The 21,149-nt window shown below is 38.4% G+C and overlaps 1 protein-coding gene across 1 annotated transcript in view; it reads left to right on the forward strand.

Annotated features, from left to right (window-relative positions):
* Nucleotides 1-11,321: 11,321 nt before the first annotated feature.
* The window catches only part of HFM1 (helicase for meiosis 1), a 106,402-nt gene continuing 96,574 nt past the window's right edge, over nucleotides 11,322-21,149 (forward strand). Inside the window, exons 1-2 of the mRNA XM_070267302.1 lie at nucleotides 11,322-11,455; nucleotides 15,377-15,473. Coding sequence (XP_070123403.1) covers nucleotides 15,403-15,473 — 71 coding nt within the window. The 5' untranslated portion in view covers nucleotides 11,322-11,455; nucleotides 15,377-15,402. The remainder of the gene's footprint in view (nucleotides 11,456-15,376; nucleotides 15,474-21,149) is intronic.

Genomic DNA, 21,149 nt, shown 5'->3' on the forward strand with positions numbered 1-21,149 from the left:
CAATGAGTCTTTAAGGCAAGACAGACAAGACAGGGAGACAAAGCAGGCAGCACTATGGAATATTTTGCATTCTTTGGCTCTCAAGAGTAAGCTAAGCCAAGGCCCTTGTACAAACTTAATCAAGAAGAGTTAAATTCTCACAGGAAAAGTTGAAACTTACAGCCATCTCCTGATGTCTCTGGCATTGGGATCTGTACTTAATGGTAATAACATTGTAACAGGGAAAAACACATGTAGAAAACAGGAATGAGGCTCTGATGTGAATGCACCTTCTGGAGTTGTTCAAAATGGAGCTCTTGAGCCTCTTAGCTTCACTTTGGGAGAAGTCTGGAGAGAGGTTGGGTGGATTTGTGTCAGAGACAGAGAATGAGGTCCGGAGGGGAAGAATGTGAGTAATTTCAAGATAGTTAATTTTAGCCCTCTCATTTAAGAGAGCTTCTGGGAATGAAGCATACAGTATCTGTTATTTCTTATGTTGACCCTAGTCAAAGTTACTGTAAACAGTAACTTCTATCTACAATGTTCCACTGCCCAATCAACTGATGTAACTGCCTGGAAGGAATCTTATACTTGAAACGACAGGTCCTCTTTTTTCTGGTACCCTGCATTAAAGCACGTGGGGCAGAGCAGTTGTAGAATCTGCAGCTTAGACTGTTCTCTCTGACTGTACTAGAAGAGTTGAGACCAAACCCAGGGCGTATTAATTAGGGTAAGGCTAACCTGCTGAAACAAAGACACTTGACATTAATTCAGTTTCGTAAAGAAGGTAAGGTTTATTCCTCTCTCATGTAATAGTCTGCCATGAGTGTTCCAGGTTGGCAGACAGCCCTTCTGGTTGTGATCATTTAGAGCCCCATGTTCCATCCATCATGTTGCACTATCATCCTGGAGCATTATTGCGATCGGCGTGATCCAAACTGGGTCACTATGGGTAAAGGTTGGTGGGAAGAGAGTGTATCTTAAGGTCTGAGTCAGAAGTGACACACTTCACTTGCACCATATTTATTGGCAGGAACTCAGTCATGTGGCTACACTTAACTGCAAGTGGGAGTCACAAATGTTGTCCCTAGCTAGATAGGCCTAGTTATAACTTTGTTTGTGTGGAAGATAGGAAAAATGGATTTGGGTGAGCATCTAGCTGTATCCATTCAGGGAGAAAAGAGAGAGTGAAACAGACCCATTAAAATTATTTTACATATATTATTAAAACAACATAGAGGTGAACTTTGTTCATATCAGAGTTATGTATATATCATTTGTTGTAAAATATTCTGAACTTTTGAAAATTACAACTTTTTTTTTAAAGATTTTTATTTTTTCCTTTTTCTCCTCAAAGCCCCCCCGGTACCTAGTTGTATATTCTTAGTTGTGGGTGCTTCTAGCTGTGGCATGTGGGACGCCACCTCAGCGTGGCTCGATGAGCAGTGCCGTGTCTGCGCCCAGGATTCGAACTGACAAAACACTGGGCCATCTGGAGCGGGGCGCTCGAACTTAACCACTTGGCCACGGGGCTGGCCCCGAGAATTACAACTTTTTTAAAACTACCAATGTGCACTACAATTTCAGAGTTTTATTCCAAATTCTGTCTTATTTTTATATAGCCAAGATTTCTAAATCTATATGTTTAAGATTTTCTGTCCCCTCCTTTACAAAGTCAAATCATTAGTGATAAATAAGCAAACGCTGAATGTTAGGAGAGGTATAGGTACTCTTAAAAAAATGAAGGTAGCTGTTTATTTTTAGAGTAACTATAATGTAATCATCCTGAAAATTTTGTTTTGAAAATTCATATTAACATACCAAATGTGTAGGAGTGTTAGTACAGAAAGTGAGACTTTTGTGATTTAGAGTACATTAAGTACTGAAAAATAATCTCACTTTCTGTTTTTGAGTTGTCACTAACTATATCCTAAGAAAGTTTTCATACGAATCTTGGTGTATGCAAGAAAAGCACATATTTGAGTCTAATATTTTAATAATATGCATGATTTAAAATGGTAAGTCCTGGTTTGCTTTTGGTATAGAGAAGCTGAGTATCTTCCCACAAATAACAGGGGTAAAACTGGGCAGAATACAGAAAAACACAACTACCTGAGGATTCTGGAGACTGAACAAAGGCAGCCAAATTTTGGAGGCGATACTTGGACCATGTGACTAGAACAAACTTTATTTAGTTCCATTGACATATAACACTGTGTAAGTTTAAAGTGTACAACATGTTGATTTGACACTTTTATATATTGCAAAATGATTACCACCATAGCGTTAGCTAAAACCTCCATCCTGTCACATAATTACCATTTCTTTTTTGTGGTGAAAACATTTAAGATCTACTCTCTTAGCAACAATTACGTATATAATACACTATTATCAGCTATAATCATGATGCTGTACATTAGATCCCCAGAACTTGTTAATTTGGAACTGGAATAAACTCCCCCTACCCCTTTTTTTCTTTCTGATGCTTTGTTCCCATGCAGTCATGGTGGAGGCAGGTAGCATAGAGATGGCTAATACTTCATTAGAAGATCTGCCATCTTTCCGGCTAGAAGACTCAGGGGAAGGATCCTGGGCAACCAGGGCTGCAGTAGAGAAAGGAGGTGTCACAGCCATGAGGATGCGCTTGACAGACAAACTGCTACATCTTGCATCCCCTGCCATACCTACTTCCAACTGAAGGAGATTCTCATTAGATAGAGCATTACAGGCTTATAGTTCTTTTCTTTCAGCACTTGAAAAAATGTTATGACACTTATTTTTGGCCTCCGTGGTTTTTGATGAGAAATCTATTGTCATTCAAATTGTTTTCTACGTATAGATTATGTAACGTTTCTCTCTGTCTGCTTTCAAGATTTTTTTTCTTTGGCTTTAGTTTTCAGAAGTTTGACTATGATCTGACTTGGTGTGGATTTCTTTGGGTTTATCCTATTTAGAATTTTTCTCAGCTTCTTCAATATGTAGGCTTATGTCTTTTGCTAACTTCGAGGATTTTTCAGCCATTATTTTTTATTTTATTTTATTTTTAGTCCTTAGCTAACATCTGCTGCCAATCCTCCTTTTTTTTTTTTTTTTTTTTTTTTGCTGAGGAAGACTGGCCCTGAGTTAACATCTGTGCCCATCTTACTCTACTTTATATGCAGGATGCCTGCCACAGCATGGCTTGCCAAGTGGTGTGTAGGTCTGCACCCGGTACCTGAACTGGTGAATACCAGGCCACTGAAGTGGAACATGCAACCTTAACTGCTGTGCCACCGGGCTGGCCCCTTTTATTTTATGTTTGTTGAGGTTATGATAGTTTACAACATTGTGAAATTTCAATTGTACATTATTATTTGTCAGTCATCTTATAGGTGCACCCCTTAACCCTTTGTGCCCACCCCCTACGCCCCTGGTAACCACTAATTTGTTCTCTTTGTCCATGTGTTTGCTTATCTTCCACATAGGAGTGGAATCATACAGAGTTTGTCTTTCTCTGGCTTATTTTGCTTAACATAATACCCTCAAGGTTCAAATTAAATGAATATCTAATAAATATTTAAATAATCTGAAAGAAGGTAAGAAATGGAGCACAGAGAAGCAAAAAAACTGAGATAACAGAATATTTATAAAATAGTAGGCCTACATCCAACCACATCAATAATTACATTAAATGTACATAGACTAAACACCCCAATGAAGAAAAGAAGATTATGAGAATAGGTTAAAAAGCAGAGCTAACCATCTGCTGGCTACAAGAGATGTACTTTAAATATAAAGATGTGCTTAAAATACAAATATGCAGATAAGATAAAAATATAGATATATACACTAATTACAGAGTCCAAAAATAGAACCATACATATGTGGTCAATTGATTTTCAGCAAAGCTGCCAAGACAATTTAATGGGGAAAGGAAAAATCAACAAACTGCTAGAAAAATTTAGGAAAAAAGGAAAAAAAAGAACATCAACCCTTTCTTCACACAATACCCCAAATTAACTCAAATGCATCACAGACCTAAAAGTAAAAGCCAAAACTATTAGAAAATAAAATAGGAGAAAATCTTTGCCGACTTGGGGTAGGCAAAGATTTCCTGGACAGGACACAATAGGCATGAATCATAAAAGAAAATTTCTAAATTAGACTTTATCAAAATGAAATATTTTCTCTTGAAAGACACTACCATGAAAATGAAAGGGCAAACCACAAAATTGGAGAAAATATTCTCTATCATATATCTGAGAAAGGACTGATTGGTATTCAGAATAGATAAAGATTTCTTCAACTCAGCAATAAGAAGGCAAACAACTCAACAACATCTCAAAATAGATATCTATTATGTGTACATGAAAAGATGTTCAACTCCATTAGTCATCAGGGAAATGCAAAGTAAAACCACAACAAGATACCATGACACCCATTAGAGAGGATGAAATGAAAAAGACTGCCAATAACAATGTTTGTGAGGATGTAGATTAACTGGAACTCTCATACACTGCTGATGGGAATGCAAAATGGTGCAACCACTTTGGAAAACAATATGGAACTTTCTTAAAAAGTTAAACATACAATCTATTAATTCTACTCCTAGGTATACACCCAAGAGAAATAGAGACACATGTCAACATAAAAAGTTTTACACAAATGTTCGTAGCAGCTTTATTCACAATCATCTAAAATTGGAAACAACCCAAATGTCCGTCAACTGGTGAAGGGATAAACAGAATGTGGTGCATCCATACAATGGAATAGTACTCAGCACACAAAGGGAATGAACTACCAATACACAAAACAATAGGGATGAATCTGAAGAATCATTAGACTAAGTAAAAGAAACCAGACACAAAAGAGTACATGATGTATGATTCCATTTATATAAAATGCAAACTACTCTATAAAGATAAAAAGCAGATCAGAGGTTGCCTGTGGCCAAGGGCAGAAGGAGGGATTGACTATAAAGGGAAGGAGGAATCTTGGGGATGCTGGAAATGTTCTGTGTTTTTTATTAAGATTGATTTCATAGATATATGCAACTGTCATAACTCATTGAATTGTATATTTTAAATAGTTGCAGTTTGTGGTACATAAATTATTTATCAATACATTTGATAAGAAAAAATGAGAAGGCCTTTTTCATATTATTCTTCATAGCTGAAATCTATTTCTCAGTCAGTAACAATCCTAATTCTGTGGTCCTGGTTCTGTCCTCTGAAACCATGCCTATAAAAGCATGAAAAAATTATTTGTCGCATTACAAGAGTCTCTCAACTATTTGAAAAGAGCCAGCGTATTCCTCTTAGTCTTTTCTTCTCCATATTAGATATTACCCCTCCCCAACTCCCTGCCTCTTTTTAAAGATATTTCTTAAGTCCTTGCCTCTTTAACTTTTCTGTTTTCCCAGCTTTGAACACACTAGAATTTGTCAACATTTCTTATCAAATGAATCATCCAAAACTGAATGCAATATGCTATATACATTATCTACAAAGTCTTGTTCAAGGGAGATCGTATGGCTTGTAGAAGGAGCAAGGGACCAGGGAAATTTGAGTTCTCTGACTCGACCCGTGAGTGAACTAGCTTTGTGATCTTAAGCAAATTAAGCACTGTAGATTTCTCAGTATAATGAGGAAGCTGGAATTATTTATTTGGCCTAAGATTTCATTCATTTTATTCATCCAGAAATGAAAGCACAGGTAAGAAACCTCTGAGAATCTTTCTCAATTAGGAAATATAAATCAACCGAAACATTCTGCTTATAAAGGACTGAGGCTAAAAAAATGACATTTTGTGACTTGAAAACATTATTTAGTTTTGTATCAGATTTGTGTATGGAGGAGTGTACATTTTTCCATTTGCATGTGGATCAATGACCCCTAACTTCTGAAGTTAGAGATTTTCCAGTCATGTGCTTTAGATCATGCAGGTTTGTGACTTGCTATGCAATCTCTGTGAGTTGGAAAAATTCAAAACATATGGCAGCTCAGATGTTAGATTGGGAGAAATAAAAAATTAAAAATTTTCAGAGTTGTTTAGAAGATGCTTTGCTATATGAATTTTTTATGTGATTTGTGTATATGAATACGCTGGGAAAGATGTCACTTGGGAGTGAAGTCTAAGGAAAGATATATCTTCTTTATACTTTAAGTCCTCTCCAGGTAACAGCAGATGTTGCAAATAAAATAGGAATTTGTTCAAAGGTAGAGATTTTAAAAATATATTTTTTCTAATTGCAACATTTGAACAACAACAACAGAATATACCAGTGACAGCTGCTGTTCAAGAGAAATAGTATGGTTTGTAGACAGAGCTAGGGACTTGGCATAGGGAAATTCAGGCAAAATTACTGTATTAGAAATTAAATACTAATTTCTAGGATATCTCCTGATATGGGGAATATTTCAGCTAAATTGTGTAAATGGAACTTTTATCCAGGAAAAAAAATTTCTAATTCTCCAGTATTATAGATCATAGCCTACAAAACAATTTATTTAGTCAAAACTTCCCCAAATGACTTGTGATACAAAGCATTCTACTGGAAAAAGAAGTTTCTTACTGGTTTTGTGTCCCTTCCTACACATGTGGACGATTCAAAGCCTGAACACAGGCTGTGGGGTTTAGCAGAACTTTTTAGAGATAACACTGTAATTTTCTCCCCTGGGGATGGCATGTCTTAAGTGTTCTGTTAATTAAGGAACACATAAAATAGGTGAATAAAGTTCCTAATGTTCAGGGAGACCTTACAATTTGACGGCTCGTCTACTGCACAGTTATCTGAAATAGTTCTGACAACGCACATGAACTTGTTTCACTTTCATATTAATCACTCTCTTATCTTACTTGTTGTTTCCTGACTTACAGGGTTTTTATTTCCCTCCTAATATTCATCCACTTTCTTAAGTCCACAGTCTTCACCTTTTGGAGTGTGTTCCTAGCCAGAAAGCTTTCACCTGGACTTGCTTTAACCCTCATGACTCTACCTACTAGTGGAAGGACAATATTCCTTCTGCTTACATATATAATTTATTCTCCACACACTCGGTTCCATCTCTCCCCATAACACACACGTACAATGCATCTACTCTCTCACCCCCTCCCCCAGGCACACACACACACACACCATTTGTATGAATTCTCAGACATTTTCCCCACCTGTTAAATGAACAAATGTTTGTAAACTGTAGAGTGCTATATACATTTTGTTCTGACACTGGTGTCTCATAGTCCACTAATCTGAGTCAGACAAAGCAAGGTAACGATGCAGGTAACTCTTTCCCTACCAAAGACAACACAACAAATCATTACTGAAACAGTGCCCTCTAGTTGTTGGAATCCCAGTTTTTCTGACACCCCCCCACCCAACCTGTTTCCCAGCTGAGAGCTGGAGAAAGGGGGTCTATAAACTGTCCTGGCTTCAGCAATCAGTCCTATTAACCACCATGAACAGCATCAACTGTTCATCAGCTAGGCTCACTTTCCCGGCTGATTCCACAGCTCCTGCTTTAGGGCTGCCACTGTGGCCCATATCACTGCCTCCGCCTGGGCAGCGTGTCGTTCTGAGGCCAGCAGACCTCTCCCAAGGCAGGCCCTTTCACTCTGGAAGGGTTAGCGGGGCCGGCCCTGCGAACGTCTGTGAGCCTTGCTTAGCTGCCTCTCCCCCACAGCCTGGGCCCTGCAGCTTCCCTCGCTGCTTCCTGCTGGGTCTGCTGCCCCCTGGATGCCAGTGAGTCTTCCTTAGGGTGCATACCACTGTGGGTGAGGGGACTCAACCTCAGCACGGAGCTACTTCTATTCCTTGTGCACTTCAACGTGCCCACGCGTCCTCCAGAAAGCTAGCTCGTGTTCGCAGGCCTGGCGGGAGCCCTGAACAGCCAGAATTTCTAGAGAACATCTTCAGCTTTAGCCCCTTTCCTTCTCTGGTGATTATTAATGCTGGCAACTGTTTTGAGAAAACTGACGCATCTATTTCTCTTTGTGATGGCTTCAGACTCTGGACGGACATGGATACAGCACTCCCAACTTTGTTCCAGGGATCATCAAAAATGTTAAAATATATGCTGTTATATGTACTGTGCTTTTTCAATGCTTTGACATGTTTAAACATGAGATAACCCATGCTTAAATGCATGCTAACTCAACGTGTATCACAAATGAATGATTATCTGCCAGTTGCAATAGCATCTCTCACGACTCCCTCCGCCTTCTTGGAAAGGATTCTAGGCAGATGCATTATTCCTGTTTCTTCATGGTGTTTCGTATTTCTATTATTCCGTCCATACCCCAATCTGTTCCGGATTTTAACTGGTTACTTGTAAGAGTGCAAATCTTATTATTTACCACAAAATTGTATCACTTCTAGAAACTACCTTATTTCTAAACAACATATAAACAATGTTAATTAATCTTTAATCATATTACTGCAAGATCTTGCCAATGATTTTTTTGTATGTAGATAAAAAACTAAAGAATGCCTATTCTTAAAATCTGTTTTATACTCTGATTCCTGATGTTTAAATATCTTTAAAAATGTCTGTCAGTGGCTTTTAAAAGTTCCTTCAGGGGCTGGCCAGGTGGCACAGCAGTTAAGTTTGCGTGCTCTGCTTCGGTGACCTGGGGTTTGCTGGTCCAGATCCAGGCGTGGACCTAGGCTCCACTGCTCAAGCCATGCTGTGGTAGGCATCCCACATATAAAGCAGGGGAAGATGGGCACAGATGTTGGCTCAGGGCCAGTCTTCCTCAGCAAAAAGAGGAGGATCGGCAGTGGATGTTAGCTCAAGGCTAATCTTCCTCAAAAGAAAAAGTTTCTTCAAATAGCCTTTTTTTTTTGCAGATATAATATATCCCATGTTTCCTTAAGACAGTCTTATACAAGATTATATAAGATTCTGGATGCCAGAATCTTGATTATAGTAGTCAGGTAAAGTCTACTGCATTCAGATACTAACCACCTGAAGGAATGTGTTAGTTCCTATTTACCCAGGGACTTTATAAGAACGGCCGAAGAATTTGCTGAGAATGACTAAACCTAGTATACTCTGTAAGGAGAAGTGGGTACAATTTGTTATACAAATCTAAATACAACTACCCATGGAGAATATACACAGGTTACCAGTCTCCATCTGAAAGAACTGGTATTGATTTTTAATTAGAAAATAATTCTGTTCCAGTGTGAAATACTGCTCTTTGTTCCAAAGTTTCTGTTCTGGGATGTTTGCTTCTTACTTTAGGATTTGTGTTTCCACATTTTATACAATGTGTAATTATGTAACTGCACAAAGAACAGCCATTGACTACTGAATCTCTATCACATGATTTCTATGGAAGGTTTATATTCCTTGTATTAATACACTCTGTATGGCTGTGGCTGTGGGATGCTTTGGTTTTGGGTCTAATTGGAGCCCCGTGTCTGACAGTGCAATTAGAATCAACATTCTTGGCTTTGGAGAACAAGATATTTTAAATTCATTTTGGATAAACGAGTCAATTTCTGCCCGAAAAACAAACAATTTCTGCCAGAAAAACAAACAAACCTAAAATACAGGTAGTAGTCTCTTCTGCATCACCATTAAACAAAGTCCTTAGCGGCTGGAACTCAAGGAATTACTTTTCAATCAATTTATATCTTTCATTTTCTTGGTTACATAGAGACTTACTAAATCTTTTCCTAAAGAACAATTATCCTTTGATTTTCATTCATTCATCCTTTTGCTATTTAAGCATCTACTAAATGCTTAGATAGCATTGGACTCTTCCACACAAAATTCTGCATAACTCTCTAAATTTTTCTTTCCTCTTGAGAATCCCATTATACCAGACTAGATTTCTTTCCTTTCTATTCTCAGACATTAATTCTACAATTTTCAGATTCTTCCAAATGATTTTACTTTTTCTTTTCCAACTCTAACAATAGCATAGAACATTTCTGGCTGTCACCCAGAGAAAAATGGTCCTGAAACTTCAACATCTCTTGGTTATTGCTTCTCTGGAGCCATCAGCACTAACTTTTCAATATCTACTTCTCCCGATCAGAATGTAAAAAGAGTCGAGGTTACAAAGTAGAGAAAATTTTGGTTATATTGAATTTATGAGCCAGAACCCATGGCATCAGTTGTATTAGCAGAAATCTTTCTTGTTCCTATGTCACGAACACCTATTATTTGTCTTTCAAACTCTCCCAGTCTTTCTGGAAACCATATTTCCAACCCTCCTCCCCTCAGTTGAAATAAATACACCTTATTGGTCCATGACAAGCCCCAAATGAATCAAAGACCTAAACTTAAGAGCTAAAACTGTAAAACTCTCAAAAGAAAACATTGGAGAAAATCTTCATGATGTTGGATCTGGCAACGACTTCAAGGACGTGACACCAAAAGCACAGGTGACAAAAGAAAAAATAGAAATTTGGATTTCATCAAAATTAAGAACTTTTGTGCATCAAAGGATACTATCAAGAAAGCAAAAAGACAACCTACTGAATGGGAGAAAATATTTGCAACTCGTATATTTGACAAGGGATTAACATCCAGAATATTTTTTAAAACCTCCCACAACTAAATAACAAAAAGATAAATAATACAAAAAATTGACAAAGGACTTGAGTAGACTTTTCTCCAAATAAGATATTCAAATAGCCATTAAGTACAAGAAAAAACACCAATATCATTAGTCATTAGAGAAACGCAAATCAAAACCACAAGGAGATACCACTTCACGTCTTCTAGGATGTCTATAATTTGGAAAAAATGGAAAATAAGCGTTGGCAAGGATGTGGAGAAATCGGAACCCTCCTGCATTATTAGTGGGAATGCAAAGTGGTACAGTAGCTGTGGAAAAGTTTGGTGGTTTTTCAAAAGATTAAACTTAGAGTTACCATATGACCCAGCAATTCCACTCTTAGGTACACATCTAAAGAAGTAAAAGCAGGCACTGGAGCAGATATTTGTACACCAGTGTTTGCAGCAGCATTATTCACAATAGCCAAAAGGTTGGAAACAACACAAGTGTCTATCCACGGATACTGATAAAGTATGATATATACACACAATGGGATATTTGGCCTTAAAAAAGAATGGAATTCTGATACATGCTACTACATGGATGAAACGTTATGCCTAATAAGTCCTCCACAGAATGCCAAATATTGTATGATTCCGCTTATGTGAGGTACCTGGATAGGCACATTTGTAGAGCCGGAAAGTAGAGTAGAGGTTACTGGGAACTGGGGGGAAGATTAAGAGCTTTATTTAATGAGAATAGGCCACCGTATCCTGCGAGAAATATATTAAAAACTGATTATAAACTTTTGGAGACGAAAAGGAGAGGGGGGAGGGGAGAGATGGGGGGCCCGGCGATCCATTGCTTGGAACTCGGCTGAGCCGGGCTGGGGGCCGCCGAGGGCCGGGTGGATAGGCGCTCGGCGCGGAGCCGCCCCCCGCCCGCCGCGAGGGGAGACCTGCGCGTCCAGACGCCCGGGGGGAAGGTGGGGCCCGGGGCGCGGACGCCTCGCGGGGAGGTGGGGCCGGGAGAACGGGTGCCCGCGCGGAGGTGGGGACGGGGTTGCCCCCGGGGCAGGGGGCCCCTCGGAGCTCGCGGGGGCAGCGGCGAGCAGTCGGGCAGCCGACCCCGGGCCCGCGCGGCTCCTCAGCCGCCGTCCCGTCAGAAGCGCCGCGACGCCTGAGGCGGCCCCGCGGCGGGGCGGCCGGGCTCGGCTGAGGGGCCGGCTGCGGACGGCCGCCGCACAGCCGGCGGAGGGCGCCTTGTCTGGGCGGCTCCGGGGCCGCCGTGTTTCCTCCCGGGTGTGTCTCGCCGCGGGGCCGCCCCCGGGCCCGGGGCTTCGGTCTCGCGCCTGCGAGTGTGGGGCGGGCGGCGGGCTTAGCGTGTTCCTCGGAAAACGCCCTGGGGTCTGTGCTTCAGGCGCCCTTCGCTCCCGCTGGAACCGGCCGGCCCGAGGCCCCGGGGCGGGCGGTGGAGACGGGCCCGGCCGTGGGTAGTTTGCTCCCGTGCTTATCCTCTTATCTTTGTCGAATTCCCTGCGGTCCGTTTGTGATGGTTGGTCTTTCCAGAGGATGTTGGTCTTGGCTTCTTCACTGATTACCGATTTCTGGCAAGTCAGTGTTTTATATCTGGGTTTCTGCACTTTTGAAATGAGTGTATTTGTAAGAGTAAAAATGGTAAGGAGTAACGAATAGATCTGAACATTTCATACAATAAGGGTTATAGAAGGTAGGAAAATGCTCAGTTGTTCGACAGAGAAATTATGGAGTCACGGAAGCAATTTAAGGATTTTAAGAGTGATTAGGGCAGAAGCAAACACTTAAAAAATAAAATAATTTTTTCAATATAATTTTATACCACATGCTGAAACTAAAATTTTGTAAAAAAAAAAAAAAATCTAACGTGGAAACTTACTCAAAAAATCTGACTCTAAACCTAAAACTTAAATTTAATTAATTCAAAAATCTAGGGGCTGGCCCTGTGGTGGAGTGGTAAAGTTTGGGGTTCTGCCTCCCCACAGGAGTTGGAAGGTTCTCGGTGAGGACCTGCACACCACCCATCAAGCCACGCTGTGGAGGCATCCCCCATACAAAATAGAGGAAGTTTGGCAAAGATGTTAGCTCAGGGCCAATCTTCCTCACCAACAGAAACAAAAACAACAAAAAAACTAGCATCTCGTACAACCACAAACTCATATTGTAGCAAGTTAAATGTGGCACGATATCTTGTAGGGTCTGTTTAAAAAAAATATATTTATTTACATAATGAAAGTGCCAAATTCATTGTCTTTTGGAACCTTCATGATTTGATTACTTGAATCCTGAACTAGAAAAAAGTTCACACATTTTTAAACTGAACGTTAAAGATTTGGGGGGTAAAATTTTAAATTTCAGAGTTGATGGAAAATTATTTTTATTTAAAATTATTTTTATAACCCATCATTGCTAGTGCATCTATTCCACAATGAATTCTTATGGACCATCTACTATGTGCCAGGCACTCTTCTGGGTTATTGGACTATATTAGTGAGCAAAAAGTCCCTTCTCACTCTAGAGATAGAAAGATAAGCAACTATAATATGATATATAATACAATATAATATATAATACAACATATAATGTAATGCCAGTTATGAGTTAGTGCTATGAAGAAAAGTAATGCACAATGTGGAGCTGGAGGGTTTTAGATAAGGAGTGTTTTCTTTCATAGGGGTACATCAGAACTAAAATATATACATATTGTTTTTATTCTGAACCCAAACAAGTCATATTCTCATTTATGCCAGAACTAGAAAACGAATCAAAAGTTCTTTCGAAAATATTTTCTGTTTATATGGGAGGTTTTGTTGATTAGTTTATGAAATATTATTTTCCTAAAACAGATTTTTGGTTTTATTTTGCCAAGGAAGATTCACCCTGAGCTAACATCCATGCCAATCTTGCTCTATTTTTTAGTGTGTGAGCCACCAGCACAGCATGGCCACTAACAGAGTGGTGTAGGTCCACGCCAGGGAATCAAACCCAGGCTGCGGAAGTGGAGTGCACTGAACTTAACCACTAGGCCACTGGGGCTGGCCTGAAACAGATATTTTTAATTCATAGTTTTATTGTTTTGTTTGTGACTTCTTTTAGAATAAAGAATTTGAACACATAGATGTTAGTCGTAAGATTTTCTACTTAAATTCTGAGGTAGCAAAGCCGTATGAAAGTGGTCTGGGTTTAATTTTGAAAATTTTTTTGGTTTAAAATTATGTAGTTCTCTGTAACTATTGTTCTCCTAGAAAGGGAATGTTTTATTTGTTACTTTTTGGATAATACAGAAACATGGTTTTTATTTATTCTCTATCAGGTAATTGTTTTCAAGTTCTGAAATTATTTACTTTAACAAATATGTTAAAGACTGCATTAGCATATTTGAGTGACTCCCTTCTGCCTCCAACCCTATTATCCTAGGCTTCTATTGTTTGTATAGTCAAATTGTTTTAGACATTTATAGCACCATGCTAATTTGCTTCAATTTTACTAGTTCTTTTTGTTGGTGACTAAGTAATTAATAAATTGAGAAAAATGAAGAGGGCAATTAAGTGAAACACATGGAAGGGGGAAAAACCCAGTAACTAAAACAATGAAAAACCGCACAACATTCTGGATGAGTAAGAACAGTCCTAGGTTTACACAAGTTTAGCACTGGTATTAGTAGCATTTTGTCAAGGGGTGCGTGCGGAAACGTTCCTCCCTCCCCCACGTAGCCCCACATGTGTCTCATCCCCACATCTGGGAGGACTCAAAGTTGAAGGGACATAATTTGACTTGGGATATGGATTTCTCCACGAGATGGCGCTCATATAGTTTCTTTGATTTTAGTTTCTCTCGTAGGGAAAGATTTGCAATGTGTTAACTATCACAGAATAAATAGAAATGTGATTTATGTTTTATGCTTTGTGCATCTGATTTCATGTTTTGTCATAGAGAATTTTCTATCCTGTTTCAGAATTTAGAAAAGAATTGAGATGTAGTGTTGATGTGCAGGGGGAAGAACTGCAATGTGAGGGGAGCAATGTATGTGTCTGTAGAAACGGTTCTGCTGTCTCATAGCAAATTGGAGGCTTGGTTCTGCCCTAGATTTTTATTTTATTCCCAGGTAGCCAATGCTGAATGTTTTTATCTTTTACATTTAAATAACATCTCTGAATGTAAAAATTACCTTTTAAAAAGGAAAGTAAACATTGATATATATATATATATAATGTAATATGAGCGTAAACATACATATATATGTTCAACTTGTAAATTTTATTATTTTGGAAAAGTTCAAACATACATAAAAAGTAGAACATTATAATGAAGTCCGTGTACCTATCACATAGCTTTAGCAGTTATCAACCATTGCCAAGCTTGTTTCATCAATACCCCTTTGCCTCTCCCCCTTTATTTTGAAGCATATCGCTGCATTACATGGTATATTGTTAGAGACACAAACATTCACAATAAAATGCACTATCCTAACTCAAAAATAATGGTATGAAGAAAATATTATAAGAGCCCCAAAGGAATGATTAATTCTGCCTTGAAGAGGGCAAATTCAGAGAAGCCTTTGAAGAAGAAATGACATTTGAGCTATACCATGAAGGATGGGTAGGAATCTGCCGGGTGGAGAATGGAAGAAAACACATTGTGAGCATTGGTGCAGTATCCAGAGAGGTACAAGTGTGATTATGCGTGAATGAATGGAGAACAGAGAATGATGTATTTGAATATTGAGGCACTTTGGAGGAAGCTGCAGAAGATGCAGTGTAAAGGTAGTCTGTGGTTATTCTGGGAATTGATGATTAGAGTTTATATATCCAGAAATATTTTTCTACATCTTTGTAAATAAAATATAAACCACTTTTTCTGTGTTTTTTTAGATTTATGACAAAGCCAGTTTTTAACAATGCTGAAATCAAATGACTCCTCATTTTCTTTGGATAATTTGTTTTTTGAAAAGCTAGATGACCCTGAAAAGTAAGTATGCCTTCAAGAATGATAATATAGCATATTGTTTTAGGGATTTTTGATTTTTAAGCAGTTTTAATTTTATCTCTGGTAAATATACAAATAAGAATTGAGAGAGCAACACAGTGATGTTTAAGGTCTATATTCAGTAAACACGGAATTCAGATGTAAAGGAGTAACTGAAGTTCAACGTCTTACAATTTTTTTTGTTAGAGGCCTTGATGACACCATTTATTACACATAGTTCATCCTAGATTCATGGGCAACTGAGGTGGCCTTCTGTGTTTGCTAATTGGCTTTATCTAAAGGAAAAATAAACTTCTCCAATTGTTAGGAGAGAGAGAGTTTTGTAACTTGCAGTGAAGCACTGCCAAGTTAGACCACCACTTTCCCACCGCGCCTGGGAGATCAGGCGCTACCTCCCTTGAGGTTTTTTTTTTTTATTGAGTTAATGATAGGTTACAATCTTGTGAAATTTCACTTGTACATTGATGTTTGTCATTCGTGTTGTAGGTGCACCACTTCACCGTTTGTGCCCACCCCCCCCCACCCCACCTTTCCCCTGGTAGCCACTAAACTGTCCTTAGTCCACATTTTTAAATTCCTCATTATGAGTGGAGTCATACACAGATTATCCTTCTCTAGCTGGCTTTTTTCACTTAACATAATTCCCTCAAGGTCCATCCATGTTATTGCAAATGGAATGATTTTGTTCTGTTTTGCAGCTGAGTGGTATTCCATTGTATATATGTACCACATCTTCTTTATCCATTCGTCTGTTGATGGGCACTTAGGTTGCTTCCATGTCTTGGCTATTGTAAATAATGCTGCAATGAACATTGGGGTACATAGGACTTTTGGGATTGCTGACTTCAAGCTCTTTGGATAAATACCCAGTAGTGGGATGGCTGGATCGTATGGTAGTTCTATTTTTAAATTTTTTGAGGAATCTCCACACTGTTTTCCATAGTGGCTGCACCAGTTTGCATTCCCACCAGCAGTGTATGAGGGTTCCTTTTTCTCCACAACCTCTCCAACATTTGTTACTATTAGTTTTAGATATTTTTGTCATTCTACTGGGTGTAAGGTGATATCTTAGCGTAGTTTTGATTTGCATTTCCCTGATGATCAGCGATGATGAGCATCTTTTCATGTGCCTATTGGCCATGTGTATATCTTCTTTGGAGAAATGTCTGTTCATGTCTCCAGCCCATGTTTTGATTGGGTGGTTTGATTTTTTGTTGTTGAGTTGTGAGAGTTCTTTATATATTATGGATATTAAGCCTTTGTCAGATATATGACTTACAAATATTTTTTCCCAGTTAGTGGATTGTTTTTTTGTTTCAATCCTGTTTTCATTTGCCTTGAAGAAGCTCTTTAGTCTGATGAAATCCCATTTGAATGTTCTTCCTATTGTTTCCCTTCTCTGAGAAGGCATGGTGTCCGAAAAGATCCGTTTAATACTGATGTCAAAGAGTGTACTGCCCACGTTTTCTTCTAGAAGCCTTATGGTTTCAGGTCTCACCTTTAGGTCTTTGATCCATTTTGAGTTTATTTTGGTGAATGGTGAAAAAGAATGGTCAATTTTCATTCTTTTACATGTGGCTTTCCAGTTTTCCCAGCACCATTTGTTGAAAAGACTTTCTTTTCTCCATTGTATGCCCTCAGCTCCTTTGTCGAAGATAAGCTGTCCATAGATGTGGGGTTTTATTTCTGGGCTTTCAATTCTGTTCCATTGATCTGTGCACCTGTTTTTGTACCAGTACCATGCTGTTTTGTTTACTGTAGCTTTGTAGTATGTTTTGAAGTCAGGGATTGTGATGCCTCCCATTTTGTTCTTTTTTCTCAGGATTGCTATAGAAATTCGGGGTCTTTTGTTGCCCCATATGAATTTTAGGATTCTTTGTTCTAATTCTGTAAAGAATGTCATTGGGATTCTGATTGGGATGGCGTTGAATCTGTAGATTGCTTTAGGTAGAATGGACATTTTAACTATGTTTATTCTTCCAATCCATGTACATGGAATGTCTTTCTATCTCCTTATGTCGTCCTCCAATTCTCTCAGAAAGGCCTTGTAATTTTCATTATATAGGTCCTTCACTTCCTTAGTTAAATTTACCCCGAGGGATTTTATTTTTGTTGTGATTGTGAATAGTATTGTGTTCTTGAGTTCTTTTTCTGTTAGTTCGTTATTAGAATATAGAAATGCTACTGATTTATGCAAATTGATTTTATACCCTGCAACTTTGCTGTAGTTGTTGATTACTTCTAAGAGTTTTCCAATGGATTCTTTGGGGTTTTCTATATATAAGATCATGTCGTCTGCAAACAGCGAGAGTTTCACTTCTTCCCTCCCTATTTGGATTCCTTTTATTCCTTTTTCTTGCCTGATTGCTCTGGCTAGGACCTCCAGTACTATGTTGAATAAGAGTGGTGATAGAGGGCATCCTTGTCTCGTTCCTGTTTTCAGAAGGATGGCGTTCAGTTTTTACCCATTGAGTATGATGTTGGCTATGGGTTTGTCGTATATGGCCTTTATTATGTTGAGGTAGTTTCCTTCTATGCCCATTTTGTTCAGAGTTTTTATCATAAATGGCTGTTGGATATTGTCACATGCCTTCTCTGCATCTATTGAGATGATCATGTGGTTTTTTTTCCTCAGTTTGTTGATGTGGTGTATCACGTTGATTGATTTGCGGCTGTTGAACCATCCCTGTGTCCCTGGTATGAATCCCACCTGATCATGATGTATGATCCTTTTGATGAATTGCTGAATTCTGGTTGCCAAAATTTTGTTTAGAATTTTTGCATCTATGTTCATCAGTGATATTGGCCTGTAGTTCTCTTTTTTCGTGGTGTCCTTGTCAGGTTTTGGTATCAGCATGATGTTGGCCTCATAGAATGTGTTAGGAAGTGTTCCATCTTCCCTAATTTTTTGGAATAGCTTGAAAAGGATAGGTATTAAATCCTCTCTGAAAGTTTGGTAGAATTCCCCAGGAAAGCCATCTGGTCCTGGGGTTTTATTCTTTGGGATGTTTTTGATTGCTGTTTCTGTCTCTTTCCTTGTGATTGGTCTGTTCAAATTGTCTGTCTCTTCTTGAGTGAGCTTTGGGAGATTGTAGGAGTCCAAGAATTTATCCATTTCCTCTAGGTTATCCATTCTGTTGGCATATAGTTTTTCGTAGTATTCTCTTATAATCCGTTGTATTTCTGCAGAGTATGTTGTTATTTCTCCTCTTTCATTTCTGATTTTGTTTATTTGAGCTTTCTCCCTTTTTTTCTTTGTAAGTCTGGCTAGGGGTTTGTCAATTTTATTTATCTTCTCAAAAAAACAGCTCTTTGTTTCATTGATCCTTTCTACTGCCTTTTTTGTTTCAATAGTATTTATTTCTGCTCTGATTTTTATTATTTCTCTCCTTCTGCTGACTTTGGGCTTTATTTGTTCTTTTTTCTCTAATTCAGTTAGGTGTAGTTTAAGATTACTTATTTGGGATTTTTCTTGTTTGTTAAGATGTGCCTGTATTGCAATGAATTTTCCTCTTAATATAGCTTTTGCTGTGTCCCATATGAGTTGGTATGGCATGCTATCATTTTCATTTGTTTCCAGGTATTTTTTTATTTCTTCTTTAATTTCTTCAATGATCCATTGCTTGTTCAGTAGTGTGTTGTTTAGTCTCCACATCTTTGTGCCTTTCTCAGCTTTTTTCTTGTAATTAATTTCTAGCCTTATAGCATTATGATCAGAGAAGATGCTTGTTATTATTTCAATTTTTTTAAATTTGTAGAGGCTTGCCTTGTTTCCCAACATATGGTCTATCCTTGAGAATGTTCCGTGTGCACTTGAGAAGAATGTGTATTCAGCTCTTTTAGGGTGAAGTGATCTATATATGTCTGTTAAGTCCAATTGTTTTAGTTTTTCATTTAGCTCCACTATTTCCTTGTTGATTTTCTGTCTGGATGATCTGTCCATTGATGTGAGTGGGGTGTTGAGGTCCCCTACTATTATTGTGTTGTTTTTAACATCTTCTTTTAGCTCTGTTAATAGTTGCTTTATGAATCTTGGTGCTCCTGTGTTGGGTGCATAGATATTTATAAGCGTTATTTCTTCTTGATGAAGTGTCCCTTTGATCATTATATATCGTCCCACTGTGTCTCTCTTTACCTGTCTTATTTTGAAATCCACTTTGTCTGATATAAGAATTGCAACACCTGCCTTTTTTTTTTTCCTGCTATTAGCTTGAAGTATTGTCCTCCACCCCTTCACCCTGAGCCTGTGTTTGTCCTTGGGGCTGAAGTGTTTCTTGGAGGCAACAAATTGTTGGATATTGTTCTTTAATCCATTTTGCCACTCTGTGTCTTTTTATTGGAGAGTTCAATCCGTTTACATTGAGAGTGATTATTGATGCATGTGGGCTTAATGCTGTCAATCTGTCGCTCATTATCTTGTTTTCCTGCATTTCTTTTCCTGTGTGCTTTAGCCTACCCATTTAATATTGCAATTTCTTATGCTGGGTTTCTTAGATTTTTTCTTATTTATGATTTGTGACTCTGTTCTGTATTTTATTTTAGTGTCTACCCTGAAGTTTGTATTTAGAATCTCGTGTATAATATAGTCTATTCTCTGGTGGTCTCTTACTTACTTGACCAATACTGATTTAGACCCTTTGCTCTTCCCCTCCTAAATAATTATTTTCATTTCTTATTCCAACTCATGTTATGAATTTGTAGTTAGAGTGATAAGATCATCCTTGCTTTGGTAGTTTCCTTACCTTTACCCTAATTCTATAGTTGAATATTTGCTATCCTGTTCTGGTTCTATCCATCGGTCTCCCTAGTCTGTGGATTGTGACCCCTTTCTCCCTTTTTTCTTTTTTCAGGTATGAGAGCCTTCTTGAGGATTTCTTGTAGTGGAGGGCTTTTAGTTACAAATTCCCTTAACTTTTGTTTGTCTGGAAAAGATTTAATTTCTCCCTCATATCTGAAGGAAATTCTTGCTGGATAGCGTATTCTTGGCTGAAGATTTTTATCTTTAAAGCTTTGAATATGTCACTCCATTCTCTCCTAGCTTGTAAGGTTTCTGTAGAGAAATCCGCTGAAAGTCTGATGGGGCTCCTTTATAGGTTATTCTCTGCTTTTTTCTTACTTCCCTAAGTATTCTTTCTTTATCTTTCCTTCTTGCCAATTGTACTACCATGTGCCTTGTAGTAGATCTTTTTACATTGACAAATCTAGGAGATCTGAAAGCTTCCTCCACACACATTTCTCCGTCAATCCCTAGATTTGGGAAGCTCTCTTCAATAATTTCGTTAAGCACACTTTCTGCTCCATTTTCCTTTTCCACTCAACGTCTTACAATTTTAAAAGGAGCAGATTCTTGCCTATTTGGCTTTCGTTTATTTGTATTTCTGGTTTGTTCAAATTATTTTTGGCAAGGTAAAGACTGGAAGTGATGGTCGGAGAGTAGCTCAGGATGAGGAGTGATGATGGCATCTGTTGGAAACAGAAAGGCTGTGTGCCAAAGGCCAAGTCTGATAGGCAACTTCACTGCAGGCAGAGAGTAGGGGTGGAAATATGTGTCACCAAAGGAAATAGGAATGGAGAATAGATAGTCTGTTAAATACTGGCTTTTATGGATTTTCACATGTGAATTGCTCTCAAGTCTAAGTTTTCTATGTATTTGTTCTA

The sequence above is a fragment of the Equus caballus genome, chromosome 5 (assembly GCF_041296265.1).
Source record: "Equus caballus isolate H_3958 breed thoroughbred chromosome 5, TB-T2T, whole genome shotgun sequence".
Classification (NCBI taxonomy): domain Eukaryota; kingdom Metazoa; phylum Chordata; class Mammalia; order Perissodactyla; family Equidae; genus Equus; species Equus caballus.